Source organism: Poecile atricapillus, chromosome 14 (assembly GCF_030490865.1).
Source record: "Poecile atricapillus isolate bPoeAtr1 chromosome 14, bPoeAtr1.hap1, whole genome shotgun sequence".
Lineage (NCBI taxonomy): Eukaryota > Metazoa > Chordata > Aves > Passeriformes > Paridae > Poecile > Poecile atricapillus.
Genome location: NC_081262.1, coordinates 3361078 through 3381579, shown reverse-complemented (window position 1 = coordinate 3381579; position 20502 = coordinate 3361078). Strand labels below are relative to the sequence as shown.

The 20502-nt window shown below is 48.7% G+C and overlaps 1 protein-coding gene across 1 annotated transcript; it reads left to right on the top strand.

Moving 5' to 3' along the window:
- The first annotated feature begins 554 nt into the window (after positions 1–554).
- Positions 555–20074, top strand: NAA60 (N-alpha-acetyltransferase 60, NatF catalytic subunit). Its single transcript, XM_058849326.1, has 7 exons — positions 555–700; positions 11696–11811; positions 12921–13050; positions 14239–14335; positions 16508–16742; positions 17467–17650; positions 18057–20074. The coding sequence occupies exons 2-6, from the start codon at positions 11702–11704 to the stop codon at positions 17621–17623; spliced, it is 729 nt and encodes a 242-aa protein (XP_058705309.1). The 5' UTR covers positions 555–700; positions 11696–11701; the 3' UTR covers positions 17624–17650; positions 18057–20074.
- The last annotated feature ends 428 nt before the right edge of the window (positions 20075–20502 follow it).

Genomic DNA, 20502 nt, shown 5'->3' with positions numbered 1-20502 from the left:
AGCTGGAAGGTGAGAAAATTGATTTGAATGGAACAGCTGGCAAGAAAACTGCGGAAATGGAAGGTTAATAATAATAATCATGGAGTAGTTAGGGTTGGAAGGGACCTCTGGAGATCACTAATCCAACCTCCAGTTCATCTAGTTGAACCTAGAATAAAAATAGCATCTTTAACTTTTGGTCAGGCAGTTGGCCTAGGCACTCCTTTTAGGTACTTTTCGACTGCAATATCCTGCCTTATCTCACTTTTTAGCGCTTCAACGAAAAGGCAAAACCCTTAAGAACGTCTAATTTCAGGATTAGAGCCATTAATGGCGTCAGGTCCTTATACTGTATGACACTTCTACCTCCTGTTCCTTTGAATGACTGAGGGAAATTTCCGGCCAGGTGACCCACGGACGTGACCAGCCCCACCTCCTGTTTCTCGAGCGCTTGCGCTCAAGGACGCCCCTTTAATTAGCGCTCCGTTAATTACCGCCAGCGTTCCCCGCTCGGCGCCGCCCACGTGGCCTCGGGGGACCGGCGAGCCCCTGTGCGCATGCGCGGCGCTGCTGGTCACGTGCTCGGCCGTCAGCCAATGGGGAGGCGCGTTACTGCGCGGTGCCCCGGTTGAGGAAGTGCCGCCGGTGCCCGTGCCCAGCGCTCCTCCGTCCGGTTCCGCCTCCCGGGATGTGCTGAGGGCGCGTCCGCCGCCCCTCCCAGGTGAGCGGGGAGGAGCTTGGGGGGGTCTCTGCGGTGGGTAGGGGGGCTGGCGTTGTCATGGCGATTTCGCCTGGGACGGGCCCGGGCCCGGTGCGGTCGCCATGGCAACCCCTGCTCCCCCCGCCCTTAGGTCGCAGCGGGTCCGGGGCCTCCGGGACGTGCTCCCGTCCTTCCCGATAACCGGAGAGCTCGCTGCCGTTGTCTTCACCTGTGTCCGTCTCCATTTCCTCCTCCGCAGCCCAATTTGGCCCGGGCAGGCCGGGATGTGCCGCGTGTGGCCGGGTCCGGCCGTTCCCCCGCGGGGCGAGCGGAGCTGCTCGGGTTTGCTCGGGGCTGTTGTTGAGGGCCGGGTGTTTTCCAAGGGTGTGTTGATGCCACCGACACTGCTGTGTCCAGCCAGGAGCTAAAACCTATCTTGGATAATCCACTCTTGATTATAGGCACCAGATTATTGTCGTATCCCACTGCAAGCTGTCTAAATGTTTGATTATGTGACCTATGTTGAGTTTGAGCTCTGCCCTGTACCTGTTTTGATTTTGTTGTGCTACAGCAGCTCCCAGCCCGTTCTGGGTGATCTTGCTGAGCTGCTGAACCTCGGCCACGCTTCCTTCTCCTCTGACATTTTATTCACAGACACACAGAGACATGAAATAGCCGTACCTACCTCAGGCCACACTCTTTATAGTCGGGTCTTTTCCCACCTCTGGGATTGTTCTAATAATTCCCTGTGTCCTTCTTTGCTGCTGAGCCACAAATGTTCTCAGGGAGCTCATTGTGAGTGTGGCTGCTGTTCCCCCTTGCAGTGGTCAACACAAATTGGAGATGTTTGCATTCCTTCAAGATGCATTCCTTTTTTTTTATCTACAGCTTACAGTTTTACTTGGCTTTTAGTACTGTGGAAGCTTTCTGCAACTGCCAATAGCTTTAGATTTTCCCATCCTGGAAATCTGTGCCCTATCTCAAAGGATCATCAGCCAATTTGGTTGCATGTCTATTCTTCTCCCATCTAGTTGTTATGAACCTGCTGAATGAACCTCTTTTCACTATGGATTCATCCCAGATGATTTTAATCTAATTAATTCTTGTAATTAATTTATTTTAATCTGCCACAGACTCTCCTTAGCCCAGGTCAGTATCCTCAGAAGCCTTTATGGAGGACACTTGTGGGAGCATTTTGGGAGCACTAGAACTTGGTGTGTTTTCAGATTATTCAGTTGTCTGCTGGAATAAACTCTAGCAGGTGTCTTACAAGTGAGGTGAAAAAAAACAAACCAAAAAAGCCACCAAAACTCCCCAAAACTGCTGGGTCTGTGCCAGTGTGTGATAATTAATGTGTGAGCTCATTTACAAGATAAACCTGAGCAGCCTCAGGAGCAGTGACAGGGACCAGGCTTTTAAAGCAGAAAGGTTTCTCTTGCAGGTTAAAAAGTAGTTCTATTACATCTTGTAAACTGCTCTAATTAGTGTTCCCACACCTGGTGGCAAAGGAAAAAAACATTTGTTAGTGGTGCTGAGACAATGTTTTGCTCTTTGCTGCTGCTGTTGCTCTCAGCAGGTTGGTTGATGTTCTTAAGGCAAATTGACCTCTCATGTCTGACTAGTTGGGAAGTGGCTGTCCTGTGAATGCCTCTTAAAACCTGTGGCATTCTTAATTTTCACCTCTTTCCCTAAACCTGTGCCACTCATCCTGACCCCAGGTATCCAGACTGGAATTGAATGTGATGAAACATTGTGGGAACTGCCAGTGGAATTCAGAAAATGATCTTTAGTCAAAGAGCTTTTAACAGAGCATGTGCATTTATTTTTTATTAACAAAGTCTGATGCTTCTCTCGTGTCTGGTGTTATTTCTTTCCCAGTAAGGATGATCTTTATTTGTATTTTTCTCCTGTTGGAAGGTTTTTTGGAGGGTGTTATTAATGCAGAGGTTGGGCCAGTATATTCTGTCAGTCAGTGCCTCAGTGCTGGGCTCGGAGCCTGCCAGCTGATGGGAGCTGCTCCTGCCACCCCAAAAGCCATCCTCTCATTTCCTGCCATTTTCCACCTCTCTGGCCCCCACCCCAGCCACTCCCAGTGTAATTTCTGGAGTGAGAATGTGAAACTCACCCGGGCTGACGCTGGGTGCCAGCGCTGTTGTAAATACCTGAGAAATTACGGGTGCAAACTCCGGGACTTCCTGCAGAGCTGATTGAGAAATCCTCGGAGCTCTGCCTTCCTGCTGCTCACAGGCTGCTGGGCTGGAGGCAGCCCCGGGGCATGGACAGGGATTCCCTTCCGTGACGTGTTCAGATGCTTTTAAAGAACCAATTGGGCTTCAGCTGTTTGGAGTGACAGCAGAAAAAGATCTGCCTTAGCTGAGCACCTCATCTACAAACTTGGAAGCCAAGTGCTATCCAAAATCACTCTCAGAGTGGGATCTCTCCTACCTTCCTGTTTTTTAACCAGTCACAGCATGTCTGGCAGTTTCAATGTACAGCGTTGCAAAACGACTTTGAGCTTCACATCTCATTCTGCATCCCCCCGCCCCCTTTCCTCCCTGCAGAGAGGTAGGAACAGGACCTGCTCAGTTTTCAAACTGAGTTTTTAATTAAGTTTTTAATTTGTGCTTCTCAACTTATTGTTGTGGCTGTCAGAGCAGACACCTGTGCCAGAATCCATTTTAAATATTGTTAGTTTAAAACAGCAACAGTGGAGTTTTTGAGTTGAACCCAAGTGTCTCATGCTTGGAAAACTGCTGGAGAAGGAAAGGAAAAGGAGCCATTTTGGCTCAAAATTTAAAGTCGGGATCTTGGGGAGGTGTTAAGTTTGGGGCACTTGTCTTACAACTGAGGAAGGAATGTTCTTTTCAAGCTTTTTCAAAATTTATTTTATTTGAAAGCACCTTGTTTGCAGTAACCTCTGGAAAGTTGTGTTGGTGTCTCCTGTGAGTGTGTAGGTGGAGGGGCTGGGTTTTGTTGATACTGCTCCATAATGAGGACAGTGTGTAGGAAATAGAGGCAGCCTCAAATTCCCTTCTGCAGGGGTTTGTAGGCTGCATTTCTGGCTGTTTTTTAGTCACTACACACGTTTTCTGGGTGGATGTTTATTCTCATTCAGAAGGGGCAGTGGGCCTGCAGATATGATGGATTGTTTGGGGTTTTTTTGCTTGTTTTCTGGAGGAAGAGGTGCCTATTGGAAACTTGCTGTGTATTAAATCTCCCCTCCAGCAAGGAGCTTGTTGCCAATGTGCCTCTTTTGTAACCCTTGGGTTTGAACTCCCCACAGTGCCACTGTCACAAAGCAGATTTTCCCTTCCTCATCTTAACAAGAAGAGATTTAACAGCAAAACCCTCTTAGAGATTCTTGTTTGCCATTCCCTGGAGGAATTGCTGTATCTGGGGCAGCAGGAAGCCAGGCCTTGTGCAGTGTGCTTTAAAGATACTTCATTTGGGGACTGGCTCCTGTGAAATCCACAGCTCCTGTAATGTTTCCAGAGCTGTAAGGTGAAAAAACAGCCCAGAAGGTGACCCACATGCAAAACATTAATGTTTTCTGCTGCTGGGAGTCTGACAAGTCCAGCTCTGAGTGTGTGGAAGATCAGGGATACGAGCATAAAAGGATTTTCACTAACAGTAAGTGTTCTTTATTTCTGATAAATAACCACTGCTTGCTACACAGGTAGAACTACATTTTGCCTTCTCATTTCTTAATATCCTTTGGGGGATTGTTTCAAATCCTGATCCTTCATGGCAGGAGGCCAAAGTGTTAATGACAGTGATTCTGGGTGTTTGGCTTGGAGGCTTTGGGTGCTGTGGTGTGCATACCTCGATGCGGGCAGAGTGGAAAATTGTGTGGTGCTGGTGACAAGGCACAAATGCGTTCTTAGAACCGTGTTTTCAGGATTTCTGAGCTGAGGAAAAATAGTCTGAGCCATTTGGGGTGAGCCTTTGGGAGGAAGGCTGATTGCCAGAATGGTTTTCCCAGGTTGTGTGTGACAGTGCTGCCTCCCCGGCTGTCAGAGTTCCACGTGCTCTGGCCAAGCTCTTGTAGCTGTTCCACACGAGGAGGGTGTAATATCCAATTGATTTATTTGGTGTATTTGGTGTTAGGTGGGAGTCTGATTTAGCAGGGTGATACAGCAACACGCTGAAATCACAGCAGAAGGTTAACCCATTGATGGCAGTGTGTGTTTGGATCCAAATTCAGGTGTGGTGCCTGTTCCTGGTCTCCATGTGCCCACTGTCAGGGTGCTCAAGAAGGGCTACAGGTTAAAGCCTGCTTTGCTCCCTTCAAAATTTACTTTTTTATTGTCCAGTTTTTATACTTTGGGCTCAGCTGTATATTCCTGCCACGTTGGTCTGGCTCTCTCAGGAAGATGTGATTCATTATTAATTGGCTCAGGGCACCTGGCAATTCACTGGTGCAGATGTCTTATCTCAATACAAGGTTACCCTGCAGCCTCCCTGGGGTTTAGACAAATTCAGCTTTCCTTACAACCCATCCCTCCCGGAGCTCACTGGGTTTTGCTCTCCTCCACTGTGGGGTGCTAGTCAAGCACACTGCCCTGGATGGATTTACTGGACAAGAAAGTCCAGGCACAGACAAACTCCTTTCTCCAGAGTGATGTCTCCAGGAAAATCCCATTAGTGCTTGGGATGTGCTTTGGGGGCAGATGGGATCCACATGGCAGGGCTGAATTAACCTCGTGTTCCTCGTGTGGCAGCCTGGGGAGCTGTGCCAGGGCAGGTGCTTGGGAGGGCAGTTTTCTGCTATTGGAGGAATTTAAATATGGAGGAGCTGCAAGTCTTGAGCTAGTGCACACCCCTGAATGATCTGGGGTCCACAAGGGGCTTTGAGGCCCAATGCTTTTGATTCTGGTAGAAAAGGTAGAAAAACATGGATCAAAAGGGCTGTTGTAAAGTCACATAGTAAGAGCCTGCTTCCACCCCTGTTACTGCATTTCTTTCAGACCAAGGCACAGAATCAGTCATTTTGTCCTAGATTTCTCATTAAGAATCTCACTCCAAGCTTCTGCTAATGTAGGGAATTAAGTGCTGGCAGTTTTGGGCAGCACTCCTGTGGGATGTGATGAGTGTACAGGGATGGAGGTGAGAGGATGAGCTCCAGGCTCTGTCGGTTTGCATAACAAAATGGGAATGAGGAGAGCTGTAAAACCTCCTGGGGTTTGTGTGCTGCCTGTCCCAAAAGAGCCCCTGTGGCATTCCTAGAAGGAGCAGGAGCATTAAATGGACAAACAGAGTGTAACAAATGTCCTGTCAGGAGTGCTTGCATTGCACACTGGCAGAGCTGGGGGTGTTGGTGCAGGCAGCACATTTGATGACCCAGCTTCCAGTTGTGCCTTTAGATCCAAAGGAACTGGTCTGATTCCAGGCAGGGTGAAGAGATTTGCTCCTCACTGACATTATGTGGGCCTAAGCAACCTGGTCTAAGTTGGGTTAAACCCCACAGGGTCTTTCCAGCCTATGGGTTTTTTTTTATTCTATGACCGTACTTGAAGTAGGAGCGAGAACTTGGCAAGCCAAGTATTTAAAATATTTTAAAATATTTGACTCCTGTTGCTTGGATAATGTTGTTCTAAGACCTGGAAGCACCTTTTTGAGATTCTTAGTAATGAATCCATGTTTTGAAATCTAGTTGCACCTTTATTGTATTAAATGAAAGGAGCTTGGTGACAGAGGTGTCTGTGTGGAACATTCCCTGCGAGACCAGTAACCTAAAAACACAGTAAGCTGAAAATGAAATGCAGCAGGGAAATCTTTACTGCTCTGTGGAATTAGACTGGTTCAGACTGAATGGTTTAATGTAAATCAAATCCCCAATGCCAGATGGCACAAAGTAGGGAGACTTATAGCCGTGAAATTCCTGTTTGTGTTCTGGAAGATAATAACAGACTTCATGGCTGTTTTGGGTACTGTGGTGCTCAGTCACAGCTAAAATCCTGCAGTGTGGTACCTTTAAGATTCTCTCTGGGCTTTGTTTGATCCTATTTACTTACAAGTGAGAGAGGATGCCAAATGTTATAAATTATTCTTCTCTGGAAATCTTGTGTCACTGGGATCTGAGGACTGTCCAGACTGTGACTGGAGCTGCAAACAAGGATTTGGTGGTGACACTGGAGCAGCACCTCTGGTGTGAGAGTACCAGGCACAAGGAAATCCATCTCTGTGCCTGTGTGCAGATCTCCCAGGGAGTGTCTGTAGGGTGAAAAAGAGCCACATGTCCTGCAGTGCAGGGCAGGAGCTGACAGGACAGGGCCAGCCCTGGTGCTCCCCCTGCCCAGGGGGTTTTTGGTGTCACTGCCATTCCTCTGGGACAGCCCCATCGTGGTGTGTCCTCAGGAGTCATCTGCAGGAATTTAATCTTTTCCTTGTGTGGAAGGACAGTGGATAATCCTTAATAATCCAGCAGGAGTGTGCTCAAAGTGAATGCTTTGGATTCCTGAGGTGAAAATCTTCATCTCAAGGCTTTGAGGATCCGCACTGTTTAGTGCTGGAGGTGCTGGGACACCCTGGGTGTGCCTGTAGGGACAATGCTGCCTGAATGATGGGATCCAGCTATAAACACCCACAGCCTGCCAGGGCTTCTGTTTCTTCTTCCCAGCAGCTCTGCTGCTTTCTGTAGGATGAATTGATCTCAATTAGCTTTTAAGTAAAGTAAAAGGTATCGATGAACTTCGATCCAGCTTTGTTTCTGCAAGTGAAGAAGATTCCTTCACGCTGGTTTTTGCGTGAGCACTAAATTTAAAGTCAATACATCCCTTACTGGGAATTAGAGTTGTAAACAATCCTAGTTACTCTCTGTTTGACTTTAGTCTTAATTACCTGGCTTTTATTCTGCTAGGAATTTTAGTGATAGTTGTTGCTAGATGATAAAATTTTTATTTCATGGGTTTATCTGCTTGGAAGCTGAAGTCAAAATAAAAATTAATGAAACCAGCATCTTGTTCAATGGTGAAATCCAAACCATTTTTGCAGGATGCACAAGGCAGAAACATTGTTAAAACATGTCTTACAGTGCTAAAGAAGGGAAATCTCAACTTGTAGAACCACTTGGCCAGGTCTTTGTAGATATGGAAATGCTCAAGGGATTTTCAAACACCTTTAAGCAGCTGCCTGCCAAAGCTTCAGGCTTTATCCTGCATTTGAGCACCCTGCTGGATTAAGAGTGGTGATTTGGTATGGCTGCCTGTTTCTCTAGAAATTGATCTTATTTAGATTTTATTATGATTTTTATTTATTTTTTTTTTTTTAATGCAAGGTCTCTAAGAGGGATTGAAAATCTCCTGCTCTTGAGAAAAGCTTGCACCTTGAGCTGAGGTGTCTTAGCTGTGAAGCATCTGGTCAGTGTAAATAAACTGCTCCTGGCCCTAAACAGGAACTGCTCCTTCTCCATAGGACCTGGAAGTGCTGGTGGTGGGAATGTCAGTGCCTCTGCTTGGCTCCATCATGCTGAGTGAGCAGGGACAGTTCCTGGAGACCTGGCCATGGCTTGGGCCAGTGCTGGAGCCAAAGGCTCTGCTGCCTTTTAGACAGAACTGTGAAATGCTGTTCTTTAGCTCATTATAGCTACAGCTTATTGATGCCAAAGATCTGTTACATCATTTTAAAATAATAAGTTCAGGCCTCACCATGTACTTTAATTTAAAATTATGTGTCAGGTCAGCTTATTTAGTAATGCATTTACTATTTCTTTTCATCCAACTTCCATTACTGTTAAATATTTGTCATAAGAATTTCACAGGTCCCTCTGAGCTACACTTGAGGCCAAAACATTTTGCTAGATTTGTTTCAATAGAGCGAGGCAGAAAACTGCTAAAAATGCTTACAGCCTTTATCCTTTCCTGTATTTTTGAAATGAATTTGTTATGCATTAATATCTGCAGGTTTTAGGTAAGAAAGGGAATTCAATGCTCAGTTTCTAGTTCTACTTGCTCCTGACTGCAGTATTTTGTAAGAGGGTGTCCGTGGTGCTTTTTCAGATGTTTATGTGCACTATCCCTTCATAAGCATGAAATGTTAAATAAAATATGAAATGTTGGCTCATTTTCTAATCCTCCAGAGCAAATGCTTGTTTTGACAGGAGGGTGAGGTCACTGTGCCCCCTGGGAGGAGACAGTGGGCGATGTTGGCCATGTCACCTCCCAGACAGTGGCCATCATGTGAACCAAAGGCTGACACCTGAGAAAAAATATATTAAAAAATAAAATAACTTCACTTTGGCTTTCCAAAGTGGCCATGGGCACCCTTGAATTAACCACATGTCCCTGGAGCCTGCATTTGGCTTCACAGCAGCCACCATTTGGTCTTAAAGGTCAGAATTTGTGTTGTCAGTGTTGCTGCCTCTAAACCCCCAAAGGCCCTTTTATCTTCCAGGGTTTTGTTTTACACTGATACTGTTTTTGTTTTATTTTGTGCTTTCAAACCTGTATTTTGTCCTCTTAAGTTGACTCTAAAAGTGATACTTAGGTCACTGTGTTGGTTGAGACCTGAGTTCAGGACTTTGGCTGTGCTAAGGACAGCATCGCCACAGGCTGTGCCCAGGGCCAGGATCTGCTCTTGGGTGTTTTTCCAGGTATCTGGGAAGACCCAGAGGCTGGAATTCGCCTGGAATTTCCTCTCTCTTGGTCATAGCAGCCACTGACCACAGCTCCTTCAGCAGCAGTGACACCTGGCCAGGGAGGAAGGGGCACAGGCCTGCTCTCCTGAACCCCTGTGGCAGGACACGGTGACAGATGGGTGTCCCAAATGTCCTTCAAATGTGCTGGAGCATCTGGATTAGGTCATGGAATGGATGGAGCGAGTCCCTGCAGACACAACCAGCGTCTGAATTTGAGAGGAGGGGGATTATCCTGTTCAACAAAACAGTCATGGATTACTTTTTTGAGGCTGGCTTCAGCTACAGGATAATGCTTAATGCTTGCCCAGCTCTTTGAGAATATGGTGTTAAATACACAAGGACTAATCCTCATAGGAATGTGTCCTGTGCTGGCTCTGCCTCTCCAGCAGCGCCTGCTCATTAGCAAAACCATGGCTCTGGCACGGTGGTTTCATTTCTCTCTGATTTATTAATGCTGAGAAGGGGTGTTCCCTTACAGGAGCATTGAAACTTTGCAAGAAAAACGATCCTGTGGTGTGTCACAGCTCTGAAATGGCTCAGCAAAGGGTTCAGCAGGGCTGGGGAGGGGGGTGTGAGACTGGGGTCCTCATCATCCAGACCCAGTGGTGTGAATCAGATGAGCCTCAGCCAGAAAATGTTTGCCTTTCCTTCTTCGAGGTCCCATGGGGTGAAGCTGAGGCTTCTTAAAAGGTCACTGGAGGCTGGGGGTGGGGAGCATGTGCAGGGTACAGATTCCAAGCCTGGCCTCTGAAGGCTTGAGCCAGTTCTGGAAGTGTAAAGGAAGTTTTAAAGGCACCAAGGAGTGCAGGTTTTGTAGGTGCTTAAGTTGTTTTGAAACTGGTGCCTGGACTTTGTGAATGCTGTGAGCTGCTCAGTAAACATGCAGCCACAGTCCTGGAACAGGCTGGGAAATAGCTTTGATGCTTTTTAAGGAATTCTTTGGAGAGGAACAAGTGATTCATTTCAGCACAGAGTGACTGTAACTGGCAGAGTAAAATCATAGAATATGCTGAAGGGAAGGGACCCATCAGGATCACTGAGTCCAACTCCTGGCCCTGCACAGGACACCCCAGGAATCCCAGCATGTGCCTGACAGTTTGTCCAAGTACATTTAGCAACTTATTAATTTACAATTAATTGCTGAAGTGTAAGTGTGGCAAATTAAAATTACCCAAACTGGCAATTGTAACTTTGCCAGTTACAATTTTTGTGTTGAAGCTGCTCAAATGGCATATGCAGTCCAATGGGGAGAGTGTTTAAATCTGTTCCTCCTTGGGCTCTGAGCTTTAAATCAAGGGCACTGGAGAGCTGAGCATCCCTTTTCACTGGAGGGCACAAAAATTGCTCTGTGCAGCTGTTCCCTTATAAATTGGCGCTTTGAAACCAAGACTTGAGACTCTTAAAACTGAGAAAAGAAAGTAAAAAATTTAAGTCATTTGTTTTTGTTAAGGGTGGTGGCTTTGGTTTTTTAAATTTGTATCGTGGTCTGGTTCTTTTACATGGGAGGGTCAGAGTGGGAGAGCTGAAGGAAATGACGACTCCTGTCTCTACTCACCTTGTCTGTCTCATGTGGGGCTTTGTCCTGCCTAAAATGTGTTCTCCAGTCATCCACCCAGGGCTACAAATGCTTTTACAACCACTTTAGCTATCGCTTCTTTCCCTCTGGTGCTTGTTAAAAAAGGCTGAAGACATTGCAGCAAGTGTTCTGTTTGTGCTCAGCAGATTGTGGCAGGGCTATGGAGAAAAGGTGTCCTGGGATTTCTGTATCTGAGCACTCTGTGCTGAGCTGGGAGGAGCTGTGGCACACAGGAATGAGGGGAAGTGGAACTAGATCTCATTTCACCAGCATAGGTTAAACAAAATGAATATTTTAAAGAGTTGGAATCCTTTGCAAATGTACTCACTGGAGATGGCAGGGTTGTGCAAGAGGACTTTCTAAATATTCCTCTGGCAGTGTTTCCTTTTTAAGCTGTTTGTTCAGTTTTGTTTTAACAAAACATTGGTCCTGCATGGACGTTTGAAGAGCTCCATGCAGCATAAGGTACACTTGGCACACTGTTGGCTCATTTAATGCTCTTTTTGGAAGGGCTGGTGGCCACGTGCTCCTCACACACAGAGTCACCAGACTGTGCTCCCGGGGATGGGGATGTGCCTGGATATGGGGCTGGAGGGATGGGTCAGGCTGAGCTGAGAGCTGGGCTTGCCCCATGGCCAACACAGCTTTGAGATCCTTCTCAGGTTAATGTTGCCGTGTTTTGCTTAATCTCTCCTGAAAACTGACTTTTCTGGGAAAAGCAGCTTTATCCACTGCAAGCCCCTCCTGGAGCTGTTGGATCAGAGCCCGTGTTCCATCACTCCTCTCGTGCTTCCTTCCCTTGCAGGCGTGAATGACAGAGGAGGTGCCCCCGACTGCACTGACGGATGTGAACCTGCGCCTGCTCTGCCACGATGACATAGACACAGTGAAACAGCTCTGTGGAGACTGGTTCCCAATAGAGTATGTGACTGGTTTGGGGTGGCAGGAGGGGACCTCGGGACAAATGGTGTCAACCCCCACTGGTCCAGCTGTGCAGCCTCAGGGCTGTTGCCAGGACAGCAGCAGGTTGGGAATCTTCTGTGCACTGTGGTGGTGTTGCTGTTAAAGGTCCTTTGCTGCCTGTCCTGGAGTCATCAGAAACTTCCTGTATGCGGGTTTTGGCAGGAAAATAGGTCATTAAAGGGATGGATCAGCTTCTTGAGAAAGACTGAATGAGATGGGGAAAGGAGGATACCTCCAGGAAAAAGAAGAGCATCCCTGTGCTTGTGAAATTGTGTCCTGGAGGGTGGTGCTGGGACAGCACCCTCAGAACCCAGCTGGCACAGAGCTGCTCCTGGGGGGACTGAGCAGTACTTGGGCCTCTGTTCCTCCCATAGTCTGGGGTAAAGCTGATCTCAGCCTGGCCCAGGCCAGCTCCCCAGACCCACATTTGGTAAATGCCCATGACTGCACAAGCACAGGAGCTTTTCTGTGGGACACTGACAGATTTCTGGCCTAAAGTATCCAGGGAAACCACAGCTGTAAACTTTATGGATTTTTAACTTTAGCTTCACAGAGGTTTATAGAGGATTCTAGCAGATTATAATTAAGGTTGAATTAAATGGAACAAATCAGCAAAAGCATTCATAATATTTTGAGTTTGTAGATTTTTTTTAAAGGCAAGACATGCTGAAATCTCACTTGAAAATAAATGAACATATATTAGTTTCTCTTTAGTTTCAGAAGGAGGAGGAGACCTGGAGGCTGGTGGTGTGATTTTTTTTTTTTTCTCCTATCAATATGGAACATGTTTTTTACATGTGTATCAAATTAATGAGATCCTTACACTCTTAGATGAGGGCAGATGGATCTTGCAGTTAAAAATAACTTGCTAAAGATGGATGTGAAAGCTCTGGGCAGAGACTATAAAATGAAAATGTGAATCTCTTAGCAAGGCAGGAAGCCATTATATGAGGAAAGAACCCATGGCACCAAATGGGATGCAACAGCTATTTCCAGTTGAGGAACATCTCATGCCTGTTCCCATGGCTTTGCATCCGCAGACATTCCTGTTTCTGGTTCCTTCCCAGGTACCCTGACTCATGGTACCGAGATATCACTTCCAACAAGAAGTTCTTTTCCCTCGCAGCCACATACAGAGGCTCCATCGTGGGGATGATCGTGGCAGAGATCAAGAGCAGGACAAAGGTGCACAAAGAGGTGTGTGACTACCCTGGCCTCCAGCAGGACAGAGCCCACCCCTGCCGGGGGGAATGGGGATGGGACCTGTTTGGGGTGGGGCTTTTCCCTCCCCTCTTCAGACACTTGATCCTGAATTAATGCAAGGAATGAAGCACTTGCTGGTTTCCAGTTAATGGAGCAGCGGTGGGTGTGTGGTACCACTGAGGCTCTTCCTGCTGGGGCATGGCCCCGTGGGGAGCTGAGGGACCAGATCCTGCAGGCTAATCCCTGGCCATGGCTGCTGTAGCTGTGGGACCACAAACCTCTGGTTTTCTTAGGAGCTTCCTTAGTGGTACTGGGTGAGTCATTCTGGTGACTTCCTGCAGAAACTCCTCCCTTTACACAGTCCCTGTCCTGAGCCCAATGGGAGGTCACCTGTCTGCAGAGAGCTTGGACTTCAGAGATACCAGAGCTTGGAGGCCAGGAGAGACAATCCAGTGCAGCAGAGAGGGAAAGAAGAGATGGTCAGCGAAGACAGCACGGGAGAAGAGCACAAAATAAAAAAGCAGGGGCAGTGCAGGGAGTGCCTAACTCCTGGAAGGCCCTCAGTGTTGTGGTTAAATAATAATCCCAACATGCACAGGAGCCAAGAGCACAGAGTAGCACATGGGTCTCTTCACCTCAGCTGTCTGGCTTCATCTCAAAGCTCATCAAAGTCAGAAGCTGCATCTTCAGCAACTTCTTGTTCCAGCCAAGCTTCATGAAAGCCAAAGGCTTATTCAGGCACTGCTCTGGGCCATTGGGCCTGTGGAATGTGCTTCTTGTCCTCCCCAGCTGTGCAGAGATCTCCAGCTGACACAGCTCAGGTGAAGCTTGCAGGCCACAGGGACTTGCTGGGTTGATCTAAACACTGCTGGATGACTCCAGAACTGGCACTTTGAATCCTTCTGGTAAAGAAAGCAAGGCTGTTCTGTCCCTAAACCCACAAATAATGTGCATAGGTAGGTAATAGCATGGTTTGTGTTCTGCCTCTGGGAGGATGATATGAAAATAGGAGTAGCCCCATGCTTGGATATTTTCCTTCCATTCCAAAAGCTTCCGCTAAGACTGTTCAGTGAAGAGAAATTTTCTGCTTTAGCCTTGTTTTCAGGTGTTCCAGTATAGGGTTCTTGCTTTCTCCTGTGCCTCCCCATTTAATATTTAATAACCTGTCCTATCTCTACACAGGATGGAGATATCCTAGCTTCCAACTTTCCTGTGGACACTCAAGTTGCTTACATCCTAAGTCTTGGAGTGGTGAAGGAGTTCAGAAAACATGGAATAGGTAAGATGCTGCAAAGTGCCAGCTGTTGGTGTTGTTTACCAGGTGTGCCCAGTGGGTGGGACTGAAGGAGCTCCAGAATCTCCCTGCAGTGTCCCATGGGAAAGGCTTAGCTGTCACTGGTACCAGCAGGTGGGATAGTGCAGGTCCACTGGGAGGTTTTTACTGGTGTGGCACAATGTGCAAATATTTCCAAAGAGTACAAGCCTTTGTCAGTTTTATTCCCAGGGGCCAGCTGAGCACACCAAAAACTCACACTAGTGCTGCTGAGACTGTCTGAAAGTGTAAGAACTTCACCCAGAAGTAGGGTTTGAAATCATTTTCTTTCTGGGTATCTGGGTCTGATCCCTGAGGCAGAAAACAGAGCTGCTTTTAATCTTTCAGCTTCAACAGCTACAACAAACTGTGAGAAAACCACAAAGGGAACTTGGAAATAGTAACTTGTGCCTGATTAGATCTCAAACCTACAAGTCAGCTCTGAATGTCTGTTGCCACATGCAGCATTCCTACAGCCATTTGAAATCCTGGAGCCAGAAAGGCTTTGTGTCTGTTTAGAGCAGTTGTGTTCTGTCACCCAGTGCTGCTCTTCTGGCAGGATGTGGATCTTTGATCTGCAGAACAGAATGGGCCAGGTTTGGCAGTGTGACCCAGGGGTGCACACCTGGAGTCTCTTCAGTGGATATGGGTATAACTCAGCACCTCCAAGTCCTCCCTTCTCCCCCAGGCATGTTTGGAGAGGTCTAAACTTAGAGGATAAACAAATAAATGACCACAGAGTCCTTGGTGAGAGCAGTGTTTAAACCTTCCATTAAAATGCCACTGGAGAGAATTTTCCACTAAAAAGAAGAAAGTGGTAGCACAGAATTATCACAGAGGGTGGTAAAGAGGTCTTTCTGTAAAATTGTGGTAGTTTTCAGTCTCCTCCTAATTTCCAAATCCTCTTTTTTTCCCCCAGTTCCATCTTGCTGGAATTTTCTCCTTTCAGAGTCAGTATTTCCTGTATCCATTCCATCTGCACAGTGTGTTGCTGTGCTCTCTCAAAAACTTTGAGCTTGCACCTGTAGCAACACAACCTAAAAAAAGCTGCTGCTGCTTTTTCTGAGGTCTTTGTGTTGAGTTTTTCTAGTGGTGTTTGAAGCTGTAGCCTTTCATGCAGGAGGTTTTCACTCCAGCCATGCTTCTTTGCACTAAAGCTCTGATTTTCCTCTGATTTTTGTAAAAGGGTTCAGTTTCTAGTTCTCTGCCGTTCTTTAACCACAGGACAGCTGCATTTCTGTGAGGTAGAAGACTGGAATATCTCCTAACAAAATTGAACTGCTCTGTTGTCGATGTCTCAGTGTTTTTTTCTTGGCTAATACATATTCTCACTAAGTGTCAAGAGAACATGAAGTCAGTGCTGTTGACTTCTGCTCTGAAATCCTGTGGGTCCTCCAGGTCCTGGGGATTGTGAAACAGCAGCAGCCATCTCTCCTGTGTGTTACCAGGCTGATTCTTTAGCCTGGTGTTACCACACCTGCTGGAAGAAGTTCCCATGCAGGTTCTGCTGGGTCCTTCATGCCATGTTGAGGTTTTGTGGATGAACCCCCACGTCTTGTCTCTTGGGGCTGGAGTATCCTCTGTACCCTTCTCTGGTTTTTCCTGCTGGCTGCAGCAAATCCAGATTGGATGAGACTGTCTCCACTCCTCCTTACATGGCATCTTAAAATTCCAGCAGTTCTTAGATTTTGATTCAAATTCAGCAGACACAAAACAATAACCTGCTTGTGAAGTCCTGTTTTGACGCTGCTGTATCAAATGACTTTCAAATAAATACATGTAAGGGGTGGAACTGATACCATTAAAAATGAGTCACTGACCTTCCCCAAAGCCAGGAGTTGCTCTGCTGGGGATGGACACTATTGTCAAGATTCTGCCTCATCCTTGTGGTTATTGAGTCAGAGGTTTGTATCTTTAGAATCTCTGGGTTTTGAAGCCGTGCTCATAGGTGAGACCATGTATGAAAACCATGTAGGAAGGTCTTGTGGGAACTGGGTGGTATTTGGGGTTTCCAGGTGTGTGCAGCAATCCCTGGTGAACAATCCTGGTGCAGGAGGGCTCAGCTGGGCCCCACACCCTCACACTGAGGGTCCCTGGGGCTGCACACACACTGTGATCCTGCTGCCTTCCCTTCAACAGGTTCCCTCTTGCTTGAGAGTCTGAAAGATCACATTTCCACCACTGCCCAGGACCACTGCAAAGCCATCTACCTGCACGTGCTCACCACCAACAACACAGCAATAAACTTCTATGAAAACAGAGACTTTAAACAGCACCACTATCTCCCCTATTACTATTCCATCCGAGGGGTCCTCAAAGATGGCTTCACCTACGTCCTGTACATCAACGGTGGGCACCCACCCTGGACAATCTTATATCCTTTCCCTGCAGGCTGCTGAGCAAAGGCAAACCCTGTTTTGGGTTAACAACAGCAAAGTTATATGGGAACTGAAACCTGCTCACATGTGGGTTTAATCTGGAGCCGGAAGGAAGGGGCTGTTAGAGTTATTTGATGTAGGATGGTTGGAGCACGTTGGATGCCAGTGAGAGCAAGTGTTGGTGTTAGGCCAAAGTGCTGGGTGTGCTTTGGCTTGTGGGATGCAGGATTTGGCCAGGAACAGGGCAGAGAAACCCGTGGTCTTTGTTCCTGTGACCTGGGATCCCCTGTGAGCCTGGGCTGGCCTGGATCTCAGCAGGCTGCTCCCACACTGACTTAGGGTTTTTGTTTTGGGTCAATGGATCACGGAGAAGAAACTTGATCCTTCCTGGGTGTAGCTGGTCAGTTCCAGCCTTCCTGGGCAGGTGGATGGATTGCTATCCTCACAGGATTTTCTGTGGAGTGCAAAGGGAACTGGCAGCTGCCTAGGGGAGGTATTTCCCACACAAGCTGGAGCTGCCATTTCCAAATTGCCATCCTTTACAGGGCAGAGCAGATCTGTTGGTAGAAAGGTGGAGGCAATGATTGCAAGGAGCAGATCTGACTGAGCTGAACAGCTTCCACTGTGTCAGGGGTCCCTGCAGGCAGGGCAGGTCCAGGAGCGATTTATGTTCTTTGCTAAGTTACAGTGTAAGTGTTGCTGTCCTTAACTGGTGGCCACTGACTACCTACAGCACATTGGCTCCACACTAGCCAGCCTGAGCCCGTGCTCCATTCCCCAGAGGATATACAGACAAGCCCAGAGCCTCCTCTGCAGCCTCCTGCCCTGGTCTGGCATTTCTGCCAAGAGCAGCATCGAGTACAGCCGGACAATGTGACGGACTGAGGGTGCACAGGAAGCACAGGTGGGTGCTGGGGACAGCTCCCTTCCCTGCCACGGCCACTGTTCTGTGACAGAGATCCTGGAGTGAATCTTGAGATCTTGGATCCTCGTCCTGCTGCTGTGGAAGCTGTGTGGGCATGGCTGTGCTCCAGCTCCAGACAGCAGCTGAGCTCCTGCTGGTTTCATCTGAAGGGAAATCAAGCTCTGACCTTGTTTAATTGAGCCCAAACCCCAATAGCAGGTGGAACCTGCTGTCCTTTCCTTTTCCCAGCTGCTGGAGCAGTGCCTGAGCCCTCAGAGTCCCAGCACAGTAACTGGAAGCCCCATTTGCTGCCAGTGCCATTGCACATGTCTGACATTTCCAGGACAGTGGCTGCCCAGCACACTTTCCCTGTTTCCCTAAAACATCTGCTCTTTTCTTTCCATAGGATTGTTTCTCCTTCCACCTGACACCTGGCTCTGCACTGGTTCCAGTGATGACAGCTCTTGGCCGGTGACCCAGCCCGCGGATGGGACTCCCTGCTCCACAGGGACTGACCTTTGGTAGAGCTCCACCCTGGGGCTGCAGCCCCGGCTCCCCACGTGGGCTGGGTGGGCCTGGCCGTGCCGCAGCCGCTGGCCCTCGGTGTCACCACTCCGTGCATGTTGCACTGTCCCCGCCACTTCCCTGCCCCGGTTTGCTCCGCCCCGCAGCCGGGGTGTCCAGGGCTCAGCTGCTGCTCCCGCTCCATCCACAGCTGCTGAGAGCAGCTGAGGGAGGTTCATGGATCCGCACTGAGGAACCACTTTCATCAACTGGGAGAGCCCCGGCAGGCCCCCACTGCCAGGGCACAGTCTGCCCTTGTTGCTGGGGAAGGGGGTGGCTGAGGGAGGGGAAAGGGAGGGAATGGGAATCATGTTTAGGTCCTGCCACATCAGCTGCTGGTGCGTCCTGTGGGTAACTTCCAGGGAGAGCAACTGCCTCGCATGAGAAATGACCCAGCCCCACCAGCCCTCTGGAGTGATGTACAAAGAACTATATAATTCAGGATGCATAAAGTAGAAGGCAGGGAATGAAATTGCTATTTCATAGTGAAATATATATGTATTATACTGTATAGATCTTTCTGCCTTTGTCCAGGATGGAATGTAGCAGGGGCAGGGAGCTTGGATTGTAGAGTCTGGTCCTGAGCCCTTCTCCCCTTCCTTGGCACCAGGCTGGACTTTGCAGGCTCTTGAGGGATGGGATGTGTGCACAGATCACAAGAGCCTTTCCTTGCTGAGGAAGATCCCCCAGCTGCTCAGTGTCGTGCTTTGGGCTGTGCTGGGCAGTCTCTCGCTGGCTGCCTGTGTCCTGGCTGCGGGACCCTCTGGCTGGACTGAGCAGCTCATGTGCAGCCTGTGTGGAGGCCCCAGAGCTGCAGCCAGGCTCAGAGCCCTGCTACATTCCCATGGCAAATCCCCCTTCCCTGGCCAAGGCTCTTCCCCTTTCAGCACCATGTTATTCCCACCTCATTTTGTAACTGGGACTGGAGCAGAGGGATCCATGCCAGGGCAGGGATGGGCTGGCACTGCCAGCTCTGGCAAGGGCTGGGCAGGACCTGGGGGTGACACAGGGCTCGGGCTGGGCCTTAGAAGAGCCAACAAGCACATGATGACCTTGCAGCCTGGATGGGCACAGAAAGCCCTGTCAGTAACTAAGCCCTTGGGTGGGAGTTCAGTAATAAAAGGATGCAGGAAATGAGTTGCTGTGACTAGTGCCAGGCTGGAGAGCAGCAGGCAGCCCCAGGGGCTGGCACATTTGGTGTCTCCAAGCAGCAGCAGGCTGTTCTGGGAGGTGCTGCTCCTTCAGGGGCTCAAAGACAAGGTAAAGAGGTGTTCATGAAGAGTCAAACAGGGCACTGATGGAAAGTCCAGCCTTTGACACCATCAAGCCCCAAGATGCCAGGGCTGCCCTTGGAGTGGGCCTCTTCCATCCTGTGTGATGTCTCTGTTCAGCAGTGTGGGTGGCACTGGGCAGGCAGCTCCTCCCCCAGCCCCAGTGCTTCCTCAGGGCCCCTGGCACCTTTCCAGCCTCAGTTGTTACCAGTTTGGGGTATTTTTGCTTATCCACTTTCACTTAACACATCTGTTAGTTGAGAGTTTCTTTAGCAGCCCAAGCCCCTGTTTTTTCTCAGCACTTGCTTTCTCTGGACCAGAATGAAGCTCTTCTCTCCTGACTGCCTGGGGCTGATGTGTGTCTGTGTCCCATTTCTCTCCTGCCCCTTGCACAATCCAACTCCAGTACTCCAAGTACACATCCCAAGAGAGCTGTGACTGGTCTGTGTATCCTCCTGTCACCCTGTCCTGAGGTGTCAGCCCTGTCCCCACCTTAGCCCTTTATTTATTGAACAACATCTCGCTAAATGTCTTCAATTAAACCAAACCTCTTTTTTGAGTTGTCTGTCCCTGCAGAGAATCTGCCTGTGACCAGCTGCTTGTTCTCTGCCCCATGGCAGGGTGACCACAGACCCTTTTCTCTGGGGCCAGGGGGATCCTGCGGGAGCTGCTCCTGCTCCAGGCCAGGGATGAGCTTGGAGCAGGTAGAGGGGGGACAGGGAATGGGAAGCAGCTCTTCCATGGCTGAGCCTGCCCTTCCAACAGTCCTGCAGGATGGGTGGATTTTCCTAAGGCTCTGCTGAAATGGATGGGGCCTTGTGCTGTTGCAGTGCTGGGCTCTTCCCTGGCTGTCCCCACTTCAGCCTGGAGCCTGGGGGAGCACAAGCCCTTCTGGAGCTCCAAACTCTCAGGAGCTGTAGTGGTGCAGCACCTGAGTCAGCCCACACCTCTCCTGCCACCCGTGGCTCCAGCCCTTCACCTCTGGCCTCTGTGCTCCCTGACCCTGCACCTGCCCAG

Excerpts from the sequence above, each read along its gene's own strand:
- NAA60 (XM_058849326.1), top strand. The coding sequence starts at position 11,702 with ATGACAGAGGAGGTGCCCCCGACTGCACTGACGGATGTGAACCTGCGC. Across the intron at positions 11,812-12,920 it reads GGAGACTGGTTCCCAATAGA|GTACCCTGACTCATGGTACC; the intron begins GTATGTGACTGG and ends GTTCCTTCCCAG. Across the intron at positions 14,336-16,507 it reads GTTCAGAAAACATGGAATAG|GTTCCCTCTTGCTTGAGAGT; the intron begins GTAAGATGCTGC and ends TCCCTTCAACAG.